The following is a 21389-nucleotide window of genomic DNA, read 5'->3' as shown; positions in this document are numbered from 1 at the left end:
TGGAACAAAACAGTTTAGAACAAAACAGGTTCGTGGGCTGTAACCACCGTGAGGGAATGAGTTTGGACTTATGACCTAGACTGTGCAAAACAATGGTCTGTGAACTTTCTCTTTTGGGGGCAAAGCAGCCTAGACTGTCAGCAAAAATTACTATGGAGAAAGAGTGGAAAGATCTCTTTCACTCATAATGAACTTGTAGACTAAGAAACAATTTCAATCTACTATATTTCATAATGCGTCTTCCCCCCCAAGTACATCCTGTTACATATCCTGTTACATATCCACTGAATGAGTCTTTGAAGTATCCATTCATATCCCCTTTCTAAAGATGACATTAAGGAATTGATCAAAGTTTAAACACCTAGTAATGGCAGAGACGGATTCAAAGCCAGGTCTCCTTGGTTCAAAATCCTCATCCAAACGGCAGCAGATTCTAGGATAGAGCTCCATGGGGTGAGACTCGACTCAGAGGAGCCTGGATGAGGGAGGGACAGGATATTGGAGCCATTGGAGAGGAAGGAATCAGGGGTTTCAAGGCTGGCTTCATTAACAGACAAAGGAAGCTGGGGAGAGGGTGAGTTTGGGCGGTGGGATGAAGTGAAAATGGGAAGAAAAGAGATACGAGGCTTTATTGCTTTGCAATTTCCCTTTCATCCAGGTAGAGATTTCCAGCAAGCTTTTAAAAACATTGGGCCCAAGTGTTGGGAGAGTCACAGGGACGAGACATACATTTGGGGACATTCTCTTTATGACTGATTTCTCATTAAGACTAACATCTTTGTGATGATTAATTCTGATGAGCTTCCCGCCCTCTCCTTCTGATGATCCACTGAGTCTGTTTTCAAATTGTGAGAAACCACAGAGTTGGTGGCTAACAGGGCTGTCTCTGTGTGGATGGCTGCTGTAGGCATGGAACACCGCATGGTGAAATGCCCAGTGGCTGACAAAGCTGAGATGGATTACAGATGGAGTCTTTGGCCCTCTCTGAACACACTTAAAGATTCAGAAGAGGAATATCAGAAGAGGAATTCAGAAGAGGAATATCGCTTCCGTATTTTGTACATTTCACTTGTACTCTATGTGCAGACTGCATTAAGAGCAGACCTCTTCATGGAGCCAAGTCACAAGACACCTGGACAAGGGGCAGCCGGCTGGTGGGGGTGGGAGACCAGATGCACTCTACTAGGACAAAGGACACAGACACAGGACCTGATTCCGACTTCCCCAGGAAGGACTCTGCACTCAGCTGCCTCTTGGAGCCTTCTCTGGATTCCACCAGCCCTTCCTTATCATTTCCTGCCTTTTTTTTTTTTTTTTGCTTTATTCACTTTTTACCAGACTGAAATTTCCGAGGCTTAACCCACTTATATCACACTCATTAAAGCGCACCCATTTCCCACATTAAAAATTGCATTTTACTGTAAAAATTTTTGAAAGCGTTTCTGATGATGTGCAGTTTTTGTGAGAATAATTCATTTTGATCTTGTGACTTAACCTTTATTATATTTATATGTAATCATGTACGAATCCTGCTGCAGTTGACTAGATCTGCAGATATTTCATTAAATATTTATTAACTTCAATTTTTCCAGTTTCCTTTCCTTATTTTGGAACCTCCCCTCCAACCCCGCCCCCAGTTCTCAAACATTTTCTAAGGCCTTCAAGGAGCTCATAGGCCCCAGGGGCTACGACAGCTCTGCAAAACCTCACAAGCCCCTCCCACGTAGGGAGCTCCGCGTGATGAACGAATGAATGAAAGAAGGAACGAATGAATGAAGTGAACGAAGTCCTTTCCCCAAATCTTCTCTCCCAGGCAGGCTCGCCTCTCGTTCTGGAATCTCAGCGCAGCCAGGAGCCTGGGTAAGGAGGCCCCTCCCCTCGCAAACACCAAAACTGCAGCCGCGGAGGAAGGGGGGTCGGCGCCCGGCGCTCCGCCGACCGCGACAGGGTCAGCCCGGCGGCCTGGGAGCGCGCCTGGGGCCCCCGCAGAGCCCTTGCGCATGGGCAGAGCCGCGGAGAGCCCCGCCCCCTCCCCCACTGCAGGTGAGCCGCAGAGCCGCGGCCCCCGCCCCCCGCAGCTCCGGGGGTGACGTAAGGCCTCTGGACCGCGCTCCGGCCCCGCCCCTGCGGGCTGCGCCGGGGGGCCCGCGACTCGGCGGTGGCAGCCGGTGCCGCTGCGGGACACGCCGGCTGCGGCAGGGAGGGGGGGCGGCGAGGCGCCCGAATGGGCTGCCGCAGCGGCCCGACGCCGGTAGAGGCGCGTCCGGGCGCAGCTCGGGGCTCCCGCCGCCGCACACCTGCCCCAGCGGCCGGACGGCACAGGCCCCCACGGAGTCCGCAGCCGCTGCCCCGCGGGCTCGCAAGCGCCCGGCCGGCCTCGGCTGTCCATCTCCGCGGGCGCTAGCCAATCGCCCGCCACTGCCCCGGCCGCACCTCCCGGAATCCATGACGGGCGTGCGGAGCGGCCTATGAGGTTGGGGCTCCGGCGGCCTGGGCGGGGAGCGGGAGCCAATGAGCGTCCTTCCAGGTGGGTGGAGGGAGCGGACCTCTGGAAGGTAGCTTCGTTCGGGTTGCTAACGTCTTCCCTTGGAGATGGGCGCGCAAACGGACCAGTGGGTCTGGGGGCGGCGGTGACGGGCGTGGAGCTGGCCCAATGAGGGTGGGAGTGGGTGGGGCAGCCCCGAGCAGCAGTGCTAAAGGAGCCCGGCGGAGGCAGCGGTGGGTTTGGGACTGAGGGGCCGGATCTGTGGTCGCGGGTGGGGACGTGCGCCGGCGCCACCATCTTCGGCTGAAGGTGAGAGGTGCGGCTGCCCGGGTTCGAGCGCGGCGGACGCTGGCGGGGGGACGACGGTGGGGGAGGGAAGGGTCCCGGGCTGGGGTTGGGAGGACTCTGGAGGGCAGGAGCGGAGCCGAAGCGGAAGCACGGGGACGCCCGAGGGGGCTCTGGGTGGAGGGCTTGTACTGCGGGGCCGTAGGTTCCTGCGGGGACCGACCCTGGGGAGGGAAGGGAGGTAGGTAACCGACCCCAGTGGGTGGAGAGACCTCTGGAAGGGCGGGGAATGGGGTCCTGGAGCTTGAGACCCCTGCAGGGATCGGGGCCTGGGTGTGCTGGGGGAAGACCCCTGGGGGGCTGGGGATGGAGATCGGGAGGTGGGGATGCAGGGACCTGATCCTCGGTGTGTGGGTTCCGTGGGGCGGGGGTGGGGGTGGGAAGGCCTAGTGCCCTGTGGGTGTCTTGGGGCTCCCGGGAGGGGAGGGAGCCCTGGGGCGGGCTGGGAAGCGCGACCCGGGTGTGGGTTGGGGGCGCCGGACGGGAAGGGCCGGCCCCTGGGTGGATTCCCGGGCGGGTTAGGCCGGCGGGGCAGCCCGGGTGCGGTCGGGGCTTCGCAGGGCTCGCAAGGCGGGCGGCGCTCGCGGCCCCGTGGGGTGGGGGGTACCCGAGGACAGGGGCTCCTCCGCACAGCCGGGGCAGCGCGCGGCGGGCTAGGGTCTGAGCTGGCCGCCGGCGCGCGGAGGGTGGGCTCCGGAGGAGCTGGGCGCGGGAGGGCGGGCGGGGGCCGCTGGGGGCCGGGGCCGGACGCCCGGCGAGGCCCGGGCGGGGTGGGGGGCGAGGCGGGAAATGTGGCGGGGGCGCGCTGCGGCAGGGCGGCCGGGGGGAGGGTCAGCCCTCGCCTCGGGATCCCTTTATTGTGTAAGCGATCCGGGCACGGCTCGCCGCGGACTCCCTTGCTGGCCTTCTGCAGCTGGGGTCACACCCTGATCCCGTGAAATGGCACTGGAATGGGGTCGGGGCGAAGTGGGAGCGGCGGAGTCGTGGCGTTGGCGGGCGCTTTGTGGGCCCGCGGTGGGCGGGTGCGGCCCAGAGACCCGGGAGGCCCCCAGCCTGGCCGGCCTGGGAGCCGGGGCCTGGGGAGGGAGGCCGGCGACTCGGCGGGTCTGGGCTCCGCCGGGGAGGCTGGGGTGGCGTGGCCTCTGCCTGTGACCGTTATCTGTGTCTTCGGGCCTCTGCGGCTCCCTGCGAGCCCACTGCGGTGGATGCAAGGGGGTGGGGTGGGGTGGGGTAGGGGAGAGCAGGCGGGGTAAATCCAGCCTGCCAACGAAACAAAGGCTGCTGTTTTCGCTGAATAATATAATATACTAAATGTAATACTTGGGCTTTGCCGAGATTTTGGTTTTTTTAACGCTACAAGTGAGGATTCTTTTGAGTCAGGCTTCATCATTCTGCATAGTCTCTCAGTCTGGAAAACTTTAATCTATTTATTGTTTTATTTCTTTCCTCGGTCTGCCCTGACCAAGTATTCTTGTGGTCCCATGCTTTTGACGTTGAAGTATGCCCTGCCTGTCTCGGATTCTGAAAAAGTGGCCATTTTATTTGATGCGTCTCTCGACTTGGGCGTCTTGAATTCGGCTCTTCCCCGTCCTTATCTGGAGACAGCATATGGTGTAATCGTGGGATGTATAGCGCGAGCTTTGGCAGCGAAGGGATGTGACCCCAGAGGGTGGCTTTTTATTTGGGCTCCTTAGGGAAATCATCACAATGAAGACAAACGGGATGGGAGAGCAGATGAGCGAAATTCTGAAGGGCACGTTGCGCGGGGGAGGACCCAGTGCCTCGGCGGGCTATGCACTTTCTCATCCTGTAGCAGGGATGGAAATTCCTGGCCTTATGGCCACATTTTCGAAAAATTTTAACGCAGCCTGAAGATGTTCACTGAGAGATGGTGCAGGCCATACAGAGGGGTAGCGCCTTTTTGCGTTTGGTGTGTGTTTGTGCTCGTTTGGCTGAGATGAATTTTGGTAAATTAGTAGGTTTGCACATCCCTGTCATCAAGTGACCGCAGTGGTGGTGTTAAACCAAGTGGGACAATTCATTTGTCGTGGATCTGTCATAGAGGGAGGTGCCGTCAAGGACAATTTATCCATCGTTTTTGTTTGGCTTGTTATACACAAGATATTCGAAAAATTGAGTTGTTTTCCTGTCTCTGTACCATAGAAGTTGCTGGGAGGGAGCCGAGAAGTTTGCCTGGTGACATTTCGCTTGAAGTAAAAAATGGCTATGGGGGGGGGGGGAACAGAGCCCCAGGGGTGTGTGTGTCTAAAACCAATGAAGGGGGTGGGGCTCTGGCCCTGTGGGGGGGGGGCTCCTTCATATACAGATAAATGACTTAGCTATAATTAGGCACTCATTTCAAATGACACCAAAAACCTTCAGATTATCTTGATCTGTCTGTGGCAAAGAGCTTGCTCTTGATTCCCTTTCTTCCGATATAGAGGTGTTTTTTCTATGAAAGGTAAAGCCCTTGCCAGATTGTGCTGTGTGTTCAATGCTGAGCCTACATTCTTGAAACCATCATCCATAGGATTTTTATTTAGTGGAGAGGCAGCATGGGGTGTGCTCCACGCCCTTCAAACCCCCCCCCCCTGCCATTGTTGCATGCATTCCTGCAGGAACTCTGGGGTTAGCCCCAGCTCTGCTACTGGTGAGCTCCGTGACCTTGGGCTGGTTATTGGCTTTCTCTCTACCTTGGGTTCCTCATCTGTACAATAGAGATATTAATAGTACGTACCTCACAGGGCTGTTGTGAGGACTTGAGCTGATAAAGGTAAACTGCTTAGAATAGTGCCTGCCCATAATTAATGATACAGAACAGTATTTGCTATTTTTAAAATTGTGGTATTCCCCCATGCCATAAAGCAAGGCATTTGGGAGTGGTTCACTGTTAAATACCAGCATTATCAAGATCGGGGACCACGTGTACAATGGTAATGGAAAAAATACAACATATTTGGCGATCACACGTGAAGAGTTAAAGCGAACAAAACCTCCACTGGCCTCCCGACCTCTGTCAAACCAAACAGCAGTTGGAATCCCCACGACCTGTTAAGCCCTCTGGTACTGTGCAGGGGAGGGCAAGAAGAATCCCAGAAGAGCAGTTAAAAATGTTCAGAGGGGGAGGATTAAGTTGCCAGATTGACCTGAAAAGAACTTCTCAGAGGGTGGCATTTGGGTCAGGATTGGAAGGAGTGCTAGGTGTTTGGTTGTGGAGAAGTTGAGGCTCACTGTGGGGGTGGGGACCACGAATGCGAGGTTTGGTCAGGAGGTGGAGATCCCCCCCATGTGGACCCGGAGCCCGGCTAGGTGCTCACCAGCTAGCCAGGGGCAGGAAACTGTCCTCTCAGTGTCTGATTAGTCGTAGAAACTCTGGAAAAGTAAAAAGTAAAACTAATTTGTAATCTCACTACCCAGTGAAGACCCAATGAATATCTGTTCCTTTTTTTATATTTATTTATTTACTTCTTTTATCTGTTCCTTTAAAAAAAACCCAAACACACGTGCATATGTAATTCCTGCTCCCCCCCCCCCCAAAGTCAGGAGCATTTTGCAATTACGTTTTTGTGACCCATTGGTTTCTTTCCCTTAAATCACAAGAATTTCCTCACCTAGAAAAAATACTGATAAATTTTAAATGTGCCAATTTAGTGAACTAATTTTTAAATATATCATTTACTTTTTTTTTTAAAGGCCTGATGCAGAAATGACCTGTTGAGCTACTCTAATTTATAGCCATCCACTGAATTTAAGCGTATAATTACATGCCCAATGTAAAATTAAAGAAATGTGTGCACGCACACCAGCTGGCAGCAAGACCTCTTCCGAGGTGTCGTGTGAGATACACAGTTCCTACCTGTTAATGACAAGAGTAACTTGTTACCACATGTTGTTATATATGGTAGGATATTTTCTCTTTTAAAGGGCTGTCACTCATAAAGGCAGAATGTGTGTCCTGTTGTCCGTGTCCAGATTTATCTAGGACGATTCTCACCTCAGAGCCACGCCTCCCTTCCTCTGAGCAGTTTGCGAAGTGTAAGCTGGAAAGACAGAAAGTGTGTTAATAGTCTTACGAAAGCTAGTCTCTAGAGGTAATGATGGGCTTTGGAAACCATTCTCCAGAATGTACCTGTGCCCCGGGAATATTTTCTGAATCACCTCCCCCCCACCACTTGAATGTCCAAGAAGGCAAATACAAGTTTAGTTCGAAAACGTGTTAGCCATTTTATTTGTAGAAGGCTTAATGTTACCTCTTTGATTTTGGGGGGGGGGGTTTCGTTTTGTTTTGTGATTTTTGTTTTATTCAAGTCCATTTTAAAAACATTAACATATCCTTTAAATCAGGTTAGGAATTAGTCTAGAACATTGGTTTTCAGCCTTTTTTTCCCCTATCCCAGCATACCTGTTAATGACATTGGGTCACCATGGCAACCAGAGACGGCAGAGTAATGGTTCTCAAAGTGTGGTCCCAGGACCAGCAGCCTCAGCTGCATCTGGGAACTTATTAGGAATGCAGATTACCAGGCTTTGCCCCAGACCCTACTGAATTGGAAACTCTGGGGATGGGGCTTCTATAAGTGCTTTTATAAGCGTCCTACGTGGTGTCCATGCACACACCAAAGTTTGAGAACCATGCCCTAGGGCATGCATGTTTATAATGCATTACATTATAACAATTTCTGAAGTTACATTTTTATGCCATTTCAGTGACTTCATGGAGCTTGACATTTGTCTGTGGGCTCGAGGCTAAGAGCCTCGTAACAACTTCGGATTATTTTTTTTAAAAGATTTTATTTTTAAGTAATCTCTACACCTGACGGGGGGCTCGACCTCATGACCCTGAGATCAAGAGTCACAGGCCCTTTTGACCGAGCCAGCCAGGCACCCCTGAGCTGTTCTTTGGTGAGCCTCGGAGCCTTCTGTCTTTTGCCTACGAAGAATCCCCATCATTCTGGGAGAGAGGCAAAGCTGGGAGGATGTGGTAGAGTTGGCTTCTTGCGTTGCCCTGGGTGAGGTCATGGAGACCATGCTTCTGAGATTTGTAATAACCTGGAATTTGGGGTGATAACAAAAGTGTTTAATGATGGTATCGGATTCCAAAAAGGTATTGTCAGGCAGGAGTGATGAGTCACATGGGAAAGGTGAGTGGTGACTGTAAAATCCTGTCATTTGATCCAGAAAGTCATTTGCACAAGTATAGGATGAGACGTAGCTGAGAGTAGCGTGTATGGGGCCGTAGCCGATGGTTCACTATGAGCCACTGGCAAATGGGTGACGAGTAAATGAAGTAGGTCTTAAGATACGTTAATTGGGAACATCCCAGAAACAGTGCTTTTCTCAGCGTGGCCTAGGTTAGTGGCTCTCTTCCTTCTGCCCGGGTCAGACCATATCTGGAACACTGTGTTTGCTTCCAGCCCCCCCGGCCTGCAGGGGCACATGTGGGCACACTGGAGTCTGTTCTGTGGTGAGAGAGAGTGAGGCTTGATGAATGATGGTGCACTGAAGAGGAGCTGGGGAACGGGAGCAGCTGCAGGGGTGGGGGGAGGCCTCGAGAGCTCCCGTTGCATGCTTGCGTAGCTGTCCCGGAAAGCCAAGTCACGCTTGTCCGTGGCATCGTCTGATTGCATTAAGACTGCACGGGCCACAGAGAAGCTCCTGGGGACCGAGTCGGGGGTGTTTGTCCGGACGAACTTTGAGTCTCTGGTCTGAAGGCAGACCGGGAGGCCCGTGTAGACCTGAGGCTTTACTCTCCTGGCTCTGGCCATGCATTTCATGGCTACATCCTTGGGGCCATGCTGATTCCCGTTCCACCTCCCGGACCTTTTATTATGAATCTTTGTTTTCTTTGCCCTCAATCCCCTTTGCCTTCTTAGCTCTCTGTTTAATTTGTGGTGAGGGTGCAAGAGGGGATGAAGAGGGAAAAAAAAGTCTCACCTGGAACCCTGCCTCTCCCCCCTGCTTGATTTTCAGCACCAGTAACTGCGGGCATGTCTTGAGTGGTCTTCAGACAGCCAGGGGCATAATTTGTGGTCACCCCTGAAATTTACCCTGGACGCTCGGTTAGTATGGCCGTGAAGAGCACTGCCCCGGCTCCTGGACTAAAGGTCATGCTTTCTGTTTACCAGAGGTCTCGTCTTAAGTTCCTGATGAGGGTAAAAATCTGTACATCATTGTATGTTTTTAAACATCTAACCCTGTCCTCCTCCTCTTCCACCTCCTCCTCTCCTAGAGGCAATTGCTCTTGGATCCTCCTGTTTACAATGGCCCAGAGAACTGGACTCGAAGACCCAGAGAGGTACCTCTTTGTGGACAGGGCGGTCATCTACAACCCTGCCACCCAGGCCGATTGGACGGCTAAAAAGCTAGTGTGGATTCCATCCGAGCGCCATGGCTTTGAGGCAGCCAGTATCAAAGAAGAGCGGGGAGATGAGGTTATGGTGGAGTTGGCAGAGAACGGAAAGAAGGCGATGGTCAACAAAGACGATATTCAGAAGATGAACCCGCCTAAGTTTTCCAAGGTGGAGGATATGGCAGAATTGACATGCTTGAACGAAGCTTCTGTCTTACATAACCTGAAGGACCGCTACTATTCAGGACTGATCTATGTGAGTACTTCCTGCTGAATACTCGTGAGAATTAATGTAAATTACACATACCGTCAGAGTCAAGTGGGACCGGGCAATACCCACCTTCTCTATTTAACATTACCGTTTGTGTTAAAGATAGAAAGATTGTCTCTTGCTTACCCGGGTCTTGCCCCACTTTACATCTTAACACGTAATTTTACGTAATCTAATCTGCAATTAAACACGCGGACGTGGTGGTTGAAGGCTTCTGTGGCGGTTCGCTGGAGCGTGCGTGATAAGATGGGGAGAGCGTGTGGCAGAAAGACCGGGGAGCTGGGTGTGGGGTAAGAGTTGCACGAATAGGATACAGCCCGCACGCGTATGTGCAGGAGTGTGGAGTGGAGGGGCTGCAAGGAGCAAGAGCATCGGGTTCCCCGGGTGTGGGAAAGTGGGAAACACGGACGCTGAGGTTTTTCAGAGGAGACCGTTCAGAGTGGGATTGAGGCTGGGGTTACCCTGTGGTTAGCGGTTGACACGTGTGGTGGTGTCACCGATGATGCCGCTGACTTTGTGGAAGAAGTTATTGAAAACACCGGGGGACGAGGGAGTGCGGAAAATCGCAAGCCAGATACGGGAAAACTCTAGAACGGCGGACTGGGTTTGAGGGGATCATACACCCAGGCGGCAGTGATTTAAAGGGGCCCATAGAGAACGTCGGTGTAGGATGAGAAGCAGCAGAGAGAAGAGTTGACCTTGTACTGGTCTGAATTTGGAAAAGAGCGGTTGGATTTTATGAAGGGGTGTTGGGGCCGCTGATCATTCAGAACTTCTGCAAATCAGAACCAGTTTTCCCATAGAAATTAGCGTACTTAGCGACTATATTTACTGAACACGTACTGTGTTCTAGGTGCTGGGGAGACGGTGGTGAATGGGACAGGCCAGGTCCCTGCCTTCCTGGTACATCCTATAAGGAAATGAAGCTGGACTCTGGAATAGATTACGTAGGGGAAAGGCTCTCCGCAGAGGGTCCGTGAAGGGCTCTTCGAGACGGTATCGTTAGAGCCGGAATCTTTCTGATAGGAGGGAGCTAGCCAGGGGAAGATCTGAGAACCGAATAGTTCTTCCATGACCTTTGCCAGGGTAGGCACAGTCAAGCCTGATGGCCTCTCATCTTTGTTTTTCTTCCGAGGGAAGGTGCAAAGTGTGTAAGAGGCGCCAGCGTTAGGAAGGTGGCTGGAGAAAGGGAAAGGTTGGGGGAGGAGAAGCCACTAGTAAGGACATCGCAGGGGAGCAGCCTCGAGAATCCGGCCGGGGCTGCACAACAGAACGTGTGGGGCTACCGCGTCTAGCCCCGGCTGTGGAGTGAGGGAGCGTGATGGGTCCGATCACGAGCTCACATCTCAGATTTGGGGGGGGAGGGTCAGTTTGGGGTGCCGTCTGGTGCTGGAGATGGACACTGCCCGAGTTGTGGGGAACTGCAGTGTGAAAGGGAGCCAGCCGCTTTTTCTGCCAGTGTCTTCACCTTGACCCCCCACTTTGGACCTTGCGGGTTCCTGCAAGTAGGAGAGAGAAGGGAAATACAAAGGGGAAGGAGATTGCGGGCAAAAGAGAAGGAATCGAAGAAAAGAAAAAGTTCATTTGTAGCCATTCCTCACAATGATTCTAAGACTTTGCAAGTATCTTTTATTGAGTTTGGTTTTTTTTTTCCAGCTGAACTCGGGGACCCCGAATGATGTCTGAGGTTCTCTTCAAAGCATGGCCCCCTCCGTACTCTTTACAGAAGGGCAATCTGAGTTCTTCTCGAAGCATTAAGGTCCCAGCAGAGCTGGGAATCTGGGGCAGTGGTGTGTGCCGTTAGTGGGGTGGAGGAAGGGTTCCCACCCGAGACTGGAGTTGAAGAACTTGATTTAAAGAATCCTAGTAGGAAAGTGGGGCCCCAGGGAGCCACAGTCGAGAGGGCTGTGTACTGCGTGTTGGGATTCACCCGTCAGGTGAAGTAGAACAGTTGAGGTGCCATGGTGTAGACGCCACAGCAACTTAGGGGGGAACTTTGGACACATTTCTGGAGATAAGCTCTGACGTATGTTCATTTAAGTAAGTTAGTTCATTGACAGGTTTACTCACGTTAGTTCCTCATATTTTCTTTGGATGGATTCTCCCCGGCCTCCCAACTTCTCAGGTCATTAATTTTCATCCTCTTTCCTAATAAAAGCATTTGAAAACTGTAAATGTCTCCTCTAATATGATTTTAGCTCACCTCACACATTTGGATGCATGATGTTTTTTATGACTTGGTCCTAACTATTTTCTATTTTCTGTTATGATTTCTTCTTTAACCTATGAGCCATTTAAAAGGATATTTTAAAAATTTCAAAATGTGTGTTTTTAAGTTATCTTTTTATTAGTGATTTTCTTTTTAAAGATTTTATTTATTGATTTCTGAGAGAGAGTGAGTGAGAGCAGGGGGAAAGGCAGAGGGACAAGCAGAGTCCCCGCTGAGTGTGGAGCTGACACCGGGCTTGATCCCACCACCCCGAGATCATGACCTGAGCCGAAACCAAGAGTCGGACGCTCAACTGACTGGGCCACCCAGGCGCCCCTTATTCCTGATTTTTAAATGAATTGCATTGCAGTCAAAGAATACAGTTCACATAATATCGTTCCTTGTTTTTGTTGAGACTTGCTGTGTGCAGCGTATCGTCCGTTTTGGTGAGCATTCTGTGTGTCTGGAAAGAGCATTAATTCTGTTGTGGGTTATGGGGTTCTGTCTGTGGCCATTAGAGTAAGCGTTTTGATTCTGTTTAAATCTTCCTCACTAATTTTTGTCTGCTTGGTCTATTAATTATCGAGAAATGTCTTAAAATCCCCCGGTGTGTTTTATCGACTAAGTATGCACCCCTTACCGATACGGTTTAGTTTTTCCTGTTTATGAACTTTCATTTGAATGAATCGCATGGTATGTATATCGCCTTCACGTCTGCTTTTTCACCCAGCATGCCATTTTAAGGTTCGTCTGTATTGCTTTGTGTTGGTATAATTGAGAAGTTGTCAAAGTGTGGCCTACGGACCCTCAGGGTTTCCCTAAGACTCTTCCAGGGGCTCTGTGAGGTTACAGCTGTTCTCATGATGATTTGAAGACACGATTTGCCCTTTCCACTGTTGGTGTTGGTCCTGACAGCACGTGGGGAAAACTGCGTGCATCTTACTGTGAGTAAAGGCAGTGACCCCAGACTGTACTAGAGGGCATTTTAATCATTCCGTGTGAGAATGTCCTGGAGAAAGCAGCAGAAGTGATTGGTTTTGTTAAATGTCAACCCTTGAGTACACGTCTTTTTAATATGCTGTGTGAGAGGCGCCTGGGTGGCTCAGTCGGTGAAGCGTCTGCCTTTGGCTCAGATCATGATCCCAGGGTCCTGGGATCGAGCCCCACATCGGGCTCCCTGCTCCGTGGGGAGTCTGCTTCTCCCTCTGCCCCTCCCTCTACTTGTGTGCACTCTCTCTCAAATAAATCTTAAAAAAAAAAAAAATCTTAAAAAAAAAAGAAAATTAGGATTTGGGGAAATTTGATTTACCACTGTGCACGTGACAGCTTGTCAGCACTTGAAACCCTGTCTGATCGAGATAAATGGTGACATTAATGACTGATTTTTTTTTTTAAATGTCATATAGTGAAATGTCATCATTTGGAAGACTTGCATAATTCATTGAGCCAATGTTTTCCCAATGATGTGTACATTGTTACAAAATCACACATGGGTAAAAGATTTTTTCCACATGCAAGATAAGCCAGTGGATTTTGATGTACATAACAGTGTGAAAGGCCATTGATAGGATTTCAGATGCCACATTGCATCAGATCTTTAAGAAGTTGTCACTTGTCAGATTTGGGTATATCATCAAGAGGTATATCCATGATCACTTGGGAAGGCAGTTAATCTCCACCTTCCTTTTCCAACTAAATATCTGTGTAAGGCTAATTTTCATCATATGCTTCAACCCAAAACAACCTAGCACAACAGACTGACTGTGGAAACAGACATGAACATTGAGCTATTTTTGTTAAGCCAGATAATAAAAAAGATTTGCAAAAATATAAAACACCACCACCCTTCTCGCTTTTGTTTCAGAAAACAAATGGTTATTTTTCATAAGAAATGTTATTTATGTTAACGTGTATTGTTATTTTAAAATGAACAGATATACATTTGTAAAAACTTGATTATATACATACAGTTACATAAAGCAAAATGTCTTTGGGGTCTTTAAATCTTTTCTAAGAGGGTCAAAGGGCCCTGAAATTTAAAAAGTTGAGGTATATCGTTCCTCTTGTTACAGTGTACTGTTCCGCTGAAAGTCTTGATCCCCTTTACCCACTCAACTGCTTTTGGGCATTTGTGTTTTCCAGTTCGGGGCTAGTCCCTGGTGCACACAGGCACGCCTCTCTGTATGGTGGGTAAGGAGTGGGAATCCTGGGTGGTAGCGTACGCATCTCTCTAACCCCCGCATTCAGCTTTTCTAGGTAAAGCCTGATGTCGTCATGTTCCAGCAGGAAACAGAAAGCCCTGAAACCGGGTGTTTTGAGAGCTTAACTAGGGGACAGTTTGCAAACACATGGGCGGAGTCCAGCAAACAGGTGCGGGCTAGGGCACTGTCCTGGCATGGCGATGGCTGGGTCCTCGCTACCGCCTCCGTCTTTAAAGGCAAGATGGGCCCAAGCTTCTGTCTCAGCTGGGGCAGGGTGGCTGTGTGGGGAGGCCTTTCCCATAAATGCTAGGGCCTCCTGACCGCCCACTTGGAGGGGCCTGGGTGGGGGGACAAAGGTCCTGACTTCACTCTCCTCCTGCCCTTGGTCTGAGAGGGGAAAGTGATGGTGTCTTGCTTGGGGTTAGCCTCAGTTCCACTTGGAATTGGATTCTCTGTAGGGGGAAAGATGGGGACAAGATTCATCTTTTCCCCAGACTGGGTCCAGGTGACCCAGTGCCTTTTCCTGAAACAGCCCTTTCCCCACTGCGTGTGTCGGGTGATCCTAAGTTCGAGCTCAACTCACTGTTGTGTGTATGGGTCCATGTGCCCGTGTCCGGGCGAGATCCCACTTTCCCAGTCATTATGGCTTTCTACTAAGTCCTGGTATCCAGTGTGGTAAGCGCTCTCATTTTCGTTATTCTTTACGGTCGCTATAGTTGTTACAACTGTTTTTCGATATAATTTTAGAACCCGCTTGTCAGTTTTTGTGCACTCTCTCACCCTTGCTGGAATTTTGTTTGGGATTTTGCTGATTCTGGAGATCACTTTGGGAGAGAAATGAGAGCTTCACAATATTTGATGTTCTAGTAAGTGGGTATACCCACTTTTTAATTTTTCACAATGTGTTTTAATGGTTTTCTCTGTATATCTTTTGTTGGATTTATTTTGGGGTATTCGATTTTTTGGGTGCTATTTAAATGGTGGCTTCAGTGGTGTTTTCTTTTTTCTTTTCTTTAAGATTTTATTTACTTATTTGAGAGAGAGAGCACGAGCAGGGGCAGAGGGAGAGGGAGAAGCAGATTCCCCGCTGAGCAGGGAGCCCGATGTGGGGCTCGAGCCCAGGACTCTGGGATCATGACCTGAGCTGAAGGCAGACGCTTCACCAACTGAGCCACCCAGGTGCCCCAGCGTTGTTTCCTGATTGATGCCATTATGTAGAAATACAGTTGTCATTTTTTTTTTCTTTTTAAGATTTTATTTTTAAGTAATCTCCCTGCCCAACACAGGGCTCAAACTCAACCCTGAGATCAAGAGTCACATGGTCCTCCAGCTGAGCCAGCCGGGCACACCCAGTTGTCATGTTTTTTACAAATAAAATCTTACTAAGGTTACTTATTGGTTATAACAGTTTGGCTGAAGATTCTTTTGGATTTTCTGTGAACACACTTACGTTGTCTACAAATAATGACAGTTTTATTTTTCCCTTTCCAGTTCTTACACATTTCTTTTTCTTCCTTTATTGCGTTGTCTAGGACCCTCAGTAAATACTGGTTGCGAGAAGTCGTGATTGCAGGCGTTATTTGTATCTTCGCTGATCGCGGAGAGAAAGCTTCAACATTTCTCCATTAAGAATGATAGTTGCTTCTGTTTTGTTCTGTTTTTAATCTTCTTTATCAGATAAAAGGAAATTTCCTTCTGTTCCTAGTTTTCATCCTGAATGGATGAATTTTTTAAATCCTGAATGGATGTGAATTTAGCAAATGTTTTTCCAGCATCGAGTGAGATGATAGTGTGATTTTTCTGGCTATTTTGTTATTGTGGTCAATTACCTATATTTTTGAGTGTTTAACTGACCTGGCAAGGACCCAGGTATTCTTTTTCTTTATCGGTCTTGTATATAATCACGGTTTTCCATTGTTTTTCGCTTGACCTTTATTGGGGACCGTCATTTTTGCTGTATATGTGTTAAGGCCATGTTATCACATGTAAATGTAGGATTTTTCTTTTTGGTGAATCTTCGTGAAATGCTCTTTGTTTAACGGTGATGCTTCTCAGGGTGCCTGAGTGGCTCAGTCGGTGAAGCATCTGCCTTCAGCTCAGGTCATGATCTCAGGATCCTGGGATCAAGTCCCGGGTCAGGCTCCCCGCTCAGCAGGGAGTCTGCTTCTCCCTCTCCCCCCATGCTCATGCTCTCTCTCGCTATCTCTCTGACAAATAAATAAAATATTAAAAAAAAAAAAACAAAACAGTGATGCCTCTCGCAAAGGATTAGCTTTTTTTTTTCTTAGTGTTTGCTCGGTTTGTTGTTTTCCAAACTTTTATGTTCTGCTTTCCTGTGTCTTGCTCTGTAAGATGGTAGGTCTCTTCTAATAAGCAGCCCGTAGTTGTTATTTTGGTCCCTAACCTGATAGTATTAACGTTTTAATCAGAACATTTGGCTTCTGTACATGTGAAGTAGTGACTGAAATGGACCGTCTGACTCCTTGCTTCCTCTTGGTCCTGCCTGTTCTGTGTTTTTCCTCCCTTCCTTTTACTTCCTTTCCTGATTACGTCATATTTATCGTTATTGTTGTAGCTTCTTACCTCTTCCCCTGTGATGTGTTTTGGCCCCTCTCTTCGTTGTTCCCTTGGTGGTCCCCAGCTCTGCCTGCAGCCCTGACGCACGGGGGCACCTGCCGCGGGTGAGGGCCGGCCCTGAGCTCTCCAACTGCGCATGCTCTGCCTCCCGGCCCGCGTGCTGCTGGTGCTGCCCCGTGTACGCACATTCATTTATGTCTCTCTCTCTCTCTGGTTTTTTAGAGAGAGGAGAGGGAGGGACGGCGCTGGGGGGAGAGCATCGCCAGCCGTCTCCCCGCTGAGCGCGGAGCCCGAGGGGGGCTCGATCCCACAACCCCGAGATCACAAGTCGCACGCTCCACTACTGGGCCAGCGAGCTCTACTCCCACGTGCTTGGGTCGAGTGTTCTCCAGATGCGGCTTGGAGCTTGGAGCATTTTTGTCTGTGGCTTGATGCCTTTGGTCAGTTTCGGAACATTCTGCGCCCTTGTCTCTTCAGAGACTGCTTCTGCCCCATGCCCTCTGTCCTCCTCCTTGGACTCAAACGCCTCGAGTCACCTCCTCACCGTGTCCCATGGAGCCTCCTGTATTTTAATCCCGTTTTCCCCGCTGTGCTTCAGCCCGGATATTTGCTCCTGATAAAATGTGGAGTAACTGATTTCCCTCTTCAGCTGTGTCTAATTGGCCATTAAACACATCCGGTGCCTTTCTAATTTCAGTTACTTTGTGTTGCCGTTTTCATTTGGTGTTTTCTTTTTATGATTTTTTAAAAGCTTTTTATGGTGTGTGTTTTTTTTTTCTTTGTACAGCTTCTTCTTTATGGTTTTTCTTTTAATGGTTCCCAGTTCTCCGGCAGAATTCTCGATCACGTTTTTTAATCACTTGAGCGTGTCCAAGATGATAACACAGGGCGACACAAACGGACTCACGGGATGCGAGTATTACCTTGCGTTACAGTCGCAGGTGCTGCCTCCTGTGCCGGTTATCATACGTGAGAAACCGGGAGGTGCTTTGCAGCTCTCGGGGACACGAGGCTCGTTCTAGAGTTTTGCTCTGGGCAGGCAGTCAGACGAAGGGGACGAGCGCGCATAGCTCATCAGGGGTTGACATCCTTCCTGGCTGGGCTTTGGGCTGTGCCGGGGCTGGTGTTCCTGGTCCACGCCTGACTCTCCGTGTAGCCATCAGTCTTGGGGGGGGTTAAGCCAGAGGGTGTTCACCCACCTCCTGGCCTTGCACACTGCTTATCACTCTGCTCAGCCTCTTCCTTCTGGGCCACAGTGTTTGGGGTTTGTAACTACCATCTGAGGAAGAAGAAAAGAATAATCTGTATCGTCAAATAGTCACTTTCACAAGGTCCTTCTTTCTCCTAAATGTTTGTCATAGTTGGTTTGGTCTGTTGGCATCAACGTCCAGGCATAGTCAGCATACTGTAATTAGTTGTTCTGTCTCTTGTAATCTATATGTTTCCCCTCCTTGTTTTTTCTTTTTTTTCTTTTTTGAAGAAACAGAGTCCGTTGTGCCTAGAACCTCCCATATTCTGGATTTTGTTGATTGCATTCACTCATTCGCGTCCAGGGCCTCGATCAGATGCGGATTCAGGGGACACGTCATGCCAGGGTCTCTCACGTTGTGATGTTGAGGTTGGGGGGCGGGTCGGTCTGAGTCTGGGGTTCCGTTGGCCGGATTTGTGCGTTAGGAGTGTCGTTGTGTGCCATTCATCTGAAGGTCTGGCCGCCAGTGGGGGGCACTGAACACATACATCATCTCATTAGAGCCCCCCCCCCAGGTTGGGCGGCTCGATGGATTCTGTTTTTGAGTGTGTGTTACACACCACCCCGCACGCACACGACAGTTTCAAGTGTGTTTTTGACGATTGCTCTTTTTACAGAATTTTGGTCCTTCTTCCCCCAAAGAAGCAACAACGATTACTATTTTAGTGATCTTTGCTTTGCTGTCTTCATCTCTCCTTGAAGTATTTTTCTTGTTTTACCCTCGTGCTTGCTTTCTCGTATTATTGTACCCTTGTCCTACTTTTCATTAAGAAGGAACCTCTCAGGATAAATGTGCCCGCTCTGTCACCGCATTTCCGCATATCCATTCTGCTCCTTATTTGCTCCGCTGTGGATTTTTGGTTCTTTATTTCAGATGGTTCCTTACAGCTCTTCCTTGCTCGCCTTTGCCACTTCTTTCCCCATATGCATTCCTGTTCCAGTATGTGGAGCCCCTGCCCTAAATATGTTTCCAAAAGTATTCTTTCAGCTTATTTTATCGGTAATTTCCATAGGTGAGTTCTGTCTCTGAAACCTCTGGATGATGTTTTCCTTCTTATATCAGGTTTTGGTTTGGCTTTTTTTAAACACACATGTGAATTTATGTCGGTGCAGTGTTTGCAAATGGTGTGGGCGACCTCTCTTTCTGGGTGGTGGCCTGATGCCCCCCGAGAGCTCCAGGGGGGAGCAGCGTGTGTGAGGCCCCCAGTTCAGTCCCACATCCGCTCTGTGCCCTGGCCTTGACCTCTGCATTCGCTTGTTCCCTGGTTCCGCATCCTTTGGACCTTGAAATGAGGTGTACGCACGTTCTGTCTTAAACAGAGGCCTGGAGCTGACAGGGTGAGCAGAATCTCCCGATACTGGACAGGAGATGGGCATTCCAGGCAGAGAGATCCATGCACACAGAAGCCTGGAGGTGGAACTCAGCCTAGCATGTTTCAAAAATGGCAGGCTTTTGTGCAAATGTGTTTGTCTGTCTCCCTTAGGTAAGCTATGCAGCCGCATTAGCTGGTGTCTTAAAGGCTGTGCAGACACCCCTCAGGCCTTTGCGGCTCGTCAGAATGTTCTCATGGCCTCAGCAGTCAGTGCGTCCGGCTCTCACTGGGCGTTCTCCTGGACTTGCCTGCTGCAGCGAACCCCCTTTCAGCATCCCACCATCTCAGTATGCTCCAAGGGGGTTCGTTATCTTCCCCACACATCTAATCATTCTTCCCGTCCGGCAGTAACATTTCCATACTCTCAAGCTTGAAAACGTGGGGCTGTCCTTAGCTTGTGTCTTTGGTGGTTTTTATACTCAGAGGTTCTGAGTGCCTTTGAGTCTCCCTCCCCGCAGTGTTCTCGTGACCCGCCGCTTCGCTCTCATCTAGGCCCCGTCCCTGTGCTGGGACTGGTGCAGTAGTCTCCACACCCAGCTCCTCACCTCTTGCCCTTCAGTGTCTTTTCCACGGAGCTGCCAGATGTATACTTTACAAACATGCTTCTTCCCTTTGCTCTTCTCCCCTGAACCTCTGCTAGCTGATCACCTGTTCAGGACACACTCTAAGTCATTGAGTCAGTCTTTCTGAGCTCCCGCCGCACATATTCCGTGGTACAAACTACTTTCAGTGAGGCTGAGCTTCTTGGTCTGGTCTGCCTTGGCTATATCCTGTCACCCGGTTTTATGTTTTAATAGGAATTTCTTTATCCCTCCTTTTGACCTTTAAATAGTCTTTAAAAGAACATCAGAGACCATCGAGGTCTGAATTTCATACCTCGTTTTACGGTTTCTGACGCGATGGCCGTGACTTTCAGGGCCTGGGGTTGGTTACGTGTTCTGCTCCAGAGTTTCTGTCCTGTTTATAATCCTGTGCATCTTTCTCCTTTTCTTTTTGTACCGCTTTCTTTTTAGTGCCTTATTTTGTGTCTTGTTTGTTTAGTGCATATTTATTGTCTTTGTACCTGTTTCCTGAAGGTACGTAATGTCTTGCGCATGTGTTCAAACACTGAATGAAGTCTAATTGGAACGTCAGGATCTCAGAGACCTACTTTAACATTTCACCCTCCTGCCATGTGCCTTGGGGAAGATAAAGGTGACACAGTATCGCTCCCATTATCAGTTCCACAGGAACCCGGTATGGGAGCCAGTTTCCAGACAGTTCGAAGTGAGCTCTTGAAGCACTGAAATTGAATAATGTATTGCACGTAAACATTTTTGATTCCCCATCTTTGGCAGGCACAGGGTCCTGATGATGACTGAACCTTGTTTTTAGATGAGATAGTCATGTTTGTGAGACTGAGTCATCTTTGTAACCCCAGACCTCAGAAAAGCACCCACCCCATGGGAGACACATAACGTTGGAATGATTTCTGATTGAAGTGGCGTTGTTATGACCTGCTACCCTGCTGTACTTGCTGTGGGATGCTAAACTGAACTTCCGCGTTTGGACTTTCCTGGGGTTTTTTGTTTGTGCGTTTGTTTTGGTTTTGTTTCGGTTTTTGGTTTCTTCTTTTCGGCCGGCACGTCATTTACCTCTTACAAAAGGGAAGCGTAAAATGTGTAGCTTCGTGACGGCCTGTGATCTCATTTTTGAACGGAAAAGCGAGGTAGATCTAAAAATTCATTGAGGTGCATACTTATGACTTGTCTACTTGACTGTATACAAATTAAACTCGATAAAATGTGAAATCGAGATTGCCTGGCCTTGGTTTCCTCCCCCTTACTAAGACCCCTGTGTTTCTGCCTCCTATTGCCTTTTTGTCATGTGGTGGCAGAGGGAGGCTGGCCTGGGAGCATATACCAAGGCGGGGAGGCCTGGAGGAGGCCAGGGTTCTCTGCGCCCTGAGCTGCCGGGACTGGAGAGCTGGGACTGGAGGGCCGACAGTCTGAAGCCCCCAGTGGTCAGCGAGGGATGGGCAAGCAGTGACTCTGCTCTCAGGCCTGGTGTCAGCTCAGAACTAAGGCAGACACCCCCTATCAGTGAGGGGAGGGGTGCAGAGCCTTTCGCCTTTTGTCCTCCCCGCCCCCCCCCCCCCGTGGGAGGCGTGATCTCTAGGGAGACTGCAGGGGGAACAGCTCAGGACGTGGTTTTGACCACTTAACTTCTTCTGGCAGGCCTGCGTTCCCTTGTTTGAGCGTTAACAACCGCTGTGTTCAGAGTCGAGCGGTCTCTCGAGTGCCTTCTGGTGGCAGCTGCCCAGGGTTCCCGCCTTTAAGAACACAGCTGTT

General features: G+C 49.7%; 1 protein-coding gene across 9 annotated transcripts in view; it reads left to right on the top strand.

Annotated features, from left to right (window-relative positions):
* The first annotated feature begins 1836 nt into the window (after positions 1 to 1836).
* MYH10 (myosin heavy chain 10) overlaps positions 1837 to 21389 on the top strand; it is a 123964-nt gene continuing 104411 nt past the window's right edge. For 4 of the 9 annotated variants that reach the window (XM_045797281.2, XM_045797277.2, XM_087867596.1 and 1 more), the window contains exons 1-2: positions 1837 to 1860; positions 9060 to 9435. In XM_045797281.2, coding sequence (XP_045653237.2) covers positions 9091 to 9435 — 345 coding nt within the window. In that variant the 5' untranslated portion in view covers positions 1837 to 1860; positions 9060 to 9090. Of the gene's footprint in view, positions 1861 to 2238; positions 2528 to 2639; positions 2795 to 9059; positions 9436 to 21389 lie in introns of those variants that run through there. The other 5 variants (XM_045797279.2, XM_087867595.1, XM_087867597.1 and 2 more) reach the window with 5 other exon arrangements.

Source organism: Ursus americanus, chromosome 14 (genome assembly GCF_024610735.1).
Source record: "Ursus americanus isolate L20-20 chromosome 14, mUrsAme1.1.p, whole genome shotgun sequence".
NCBI classification, from domain to species: domain Eukaryota; kingdom Metazoa; phylum Chordata; class Mammalia; order Carnivora; family Ursidae; genus Ursus; species Ursus americanus.
The sequence above is the reverse complement of the archived record's forward strand: the minus strand, read 5'-3'. Positions and strand labels throughout refer to the sequence as shown.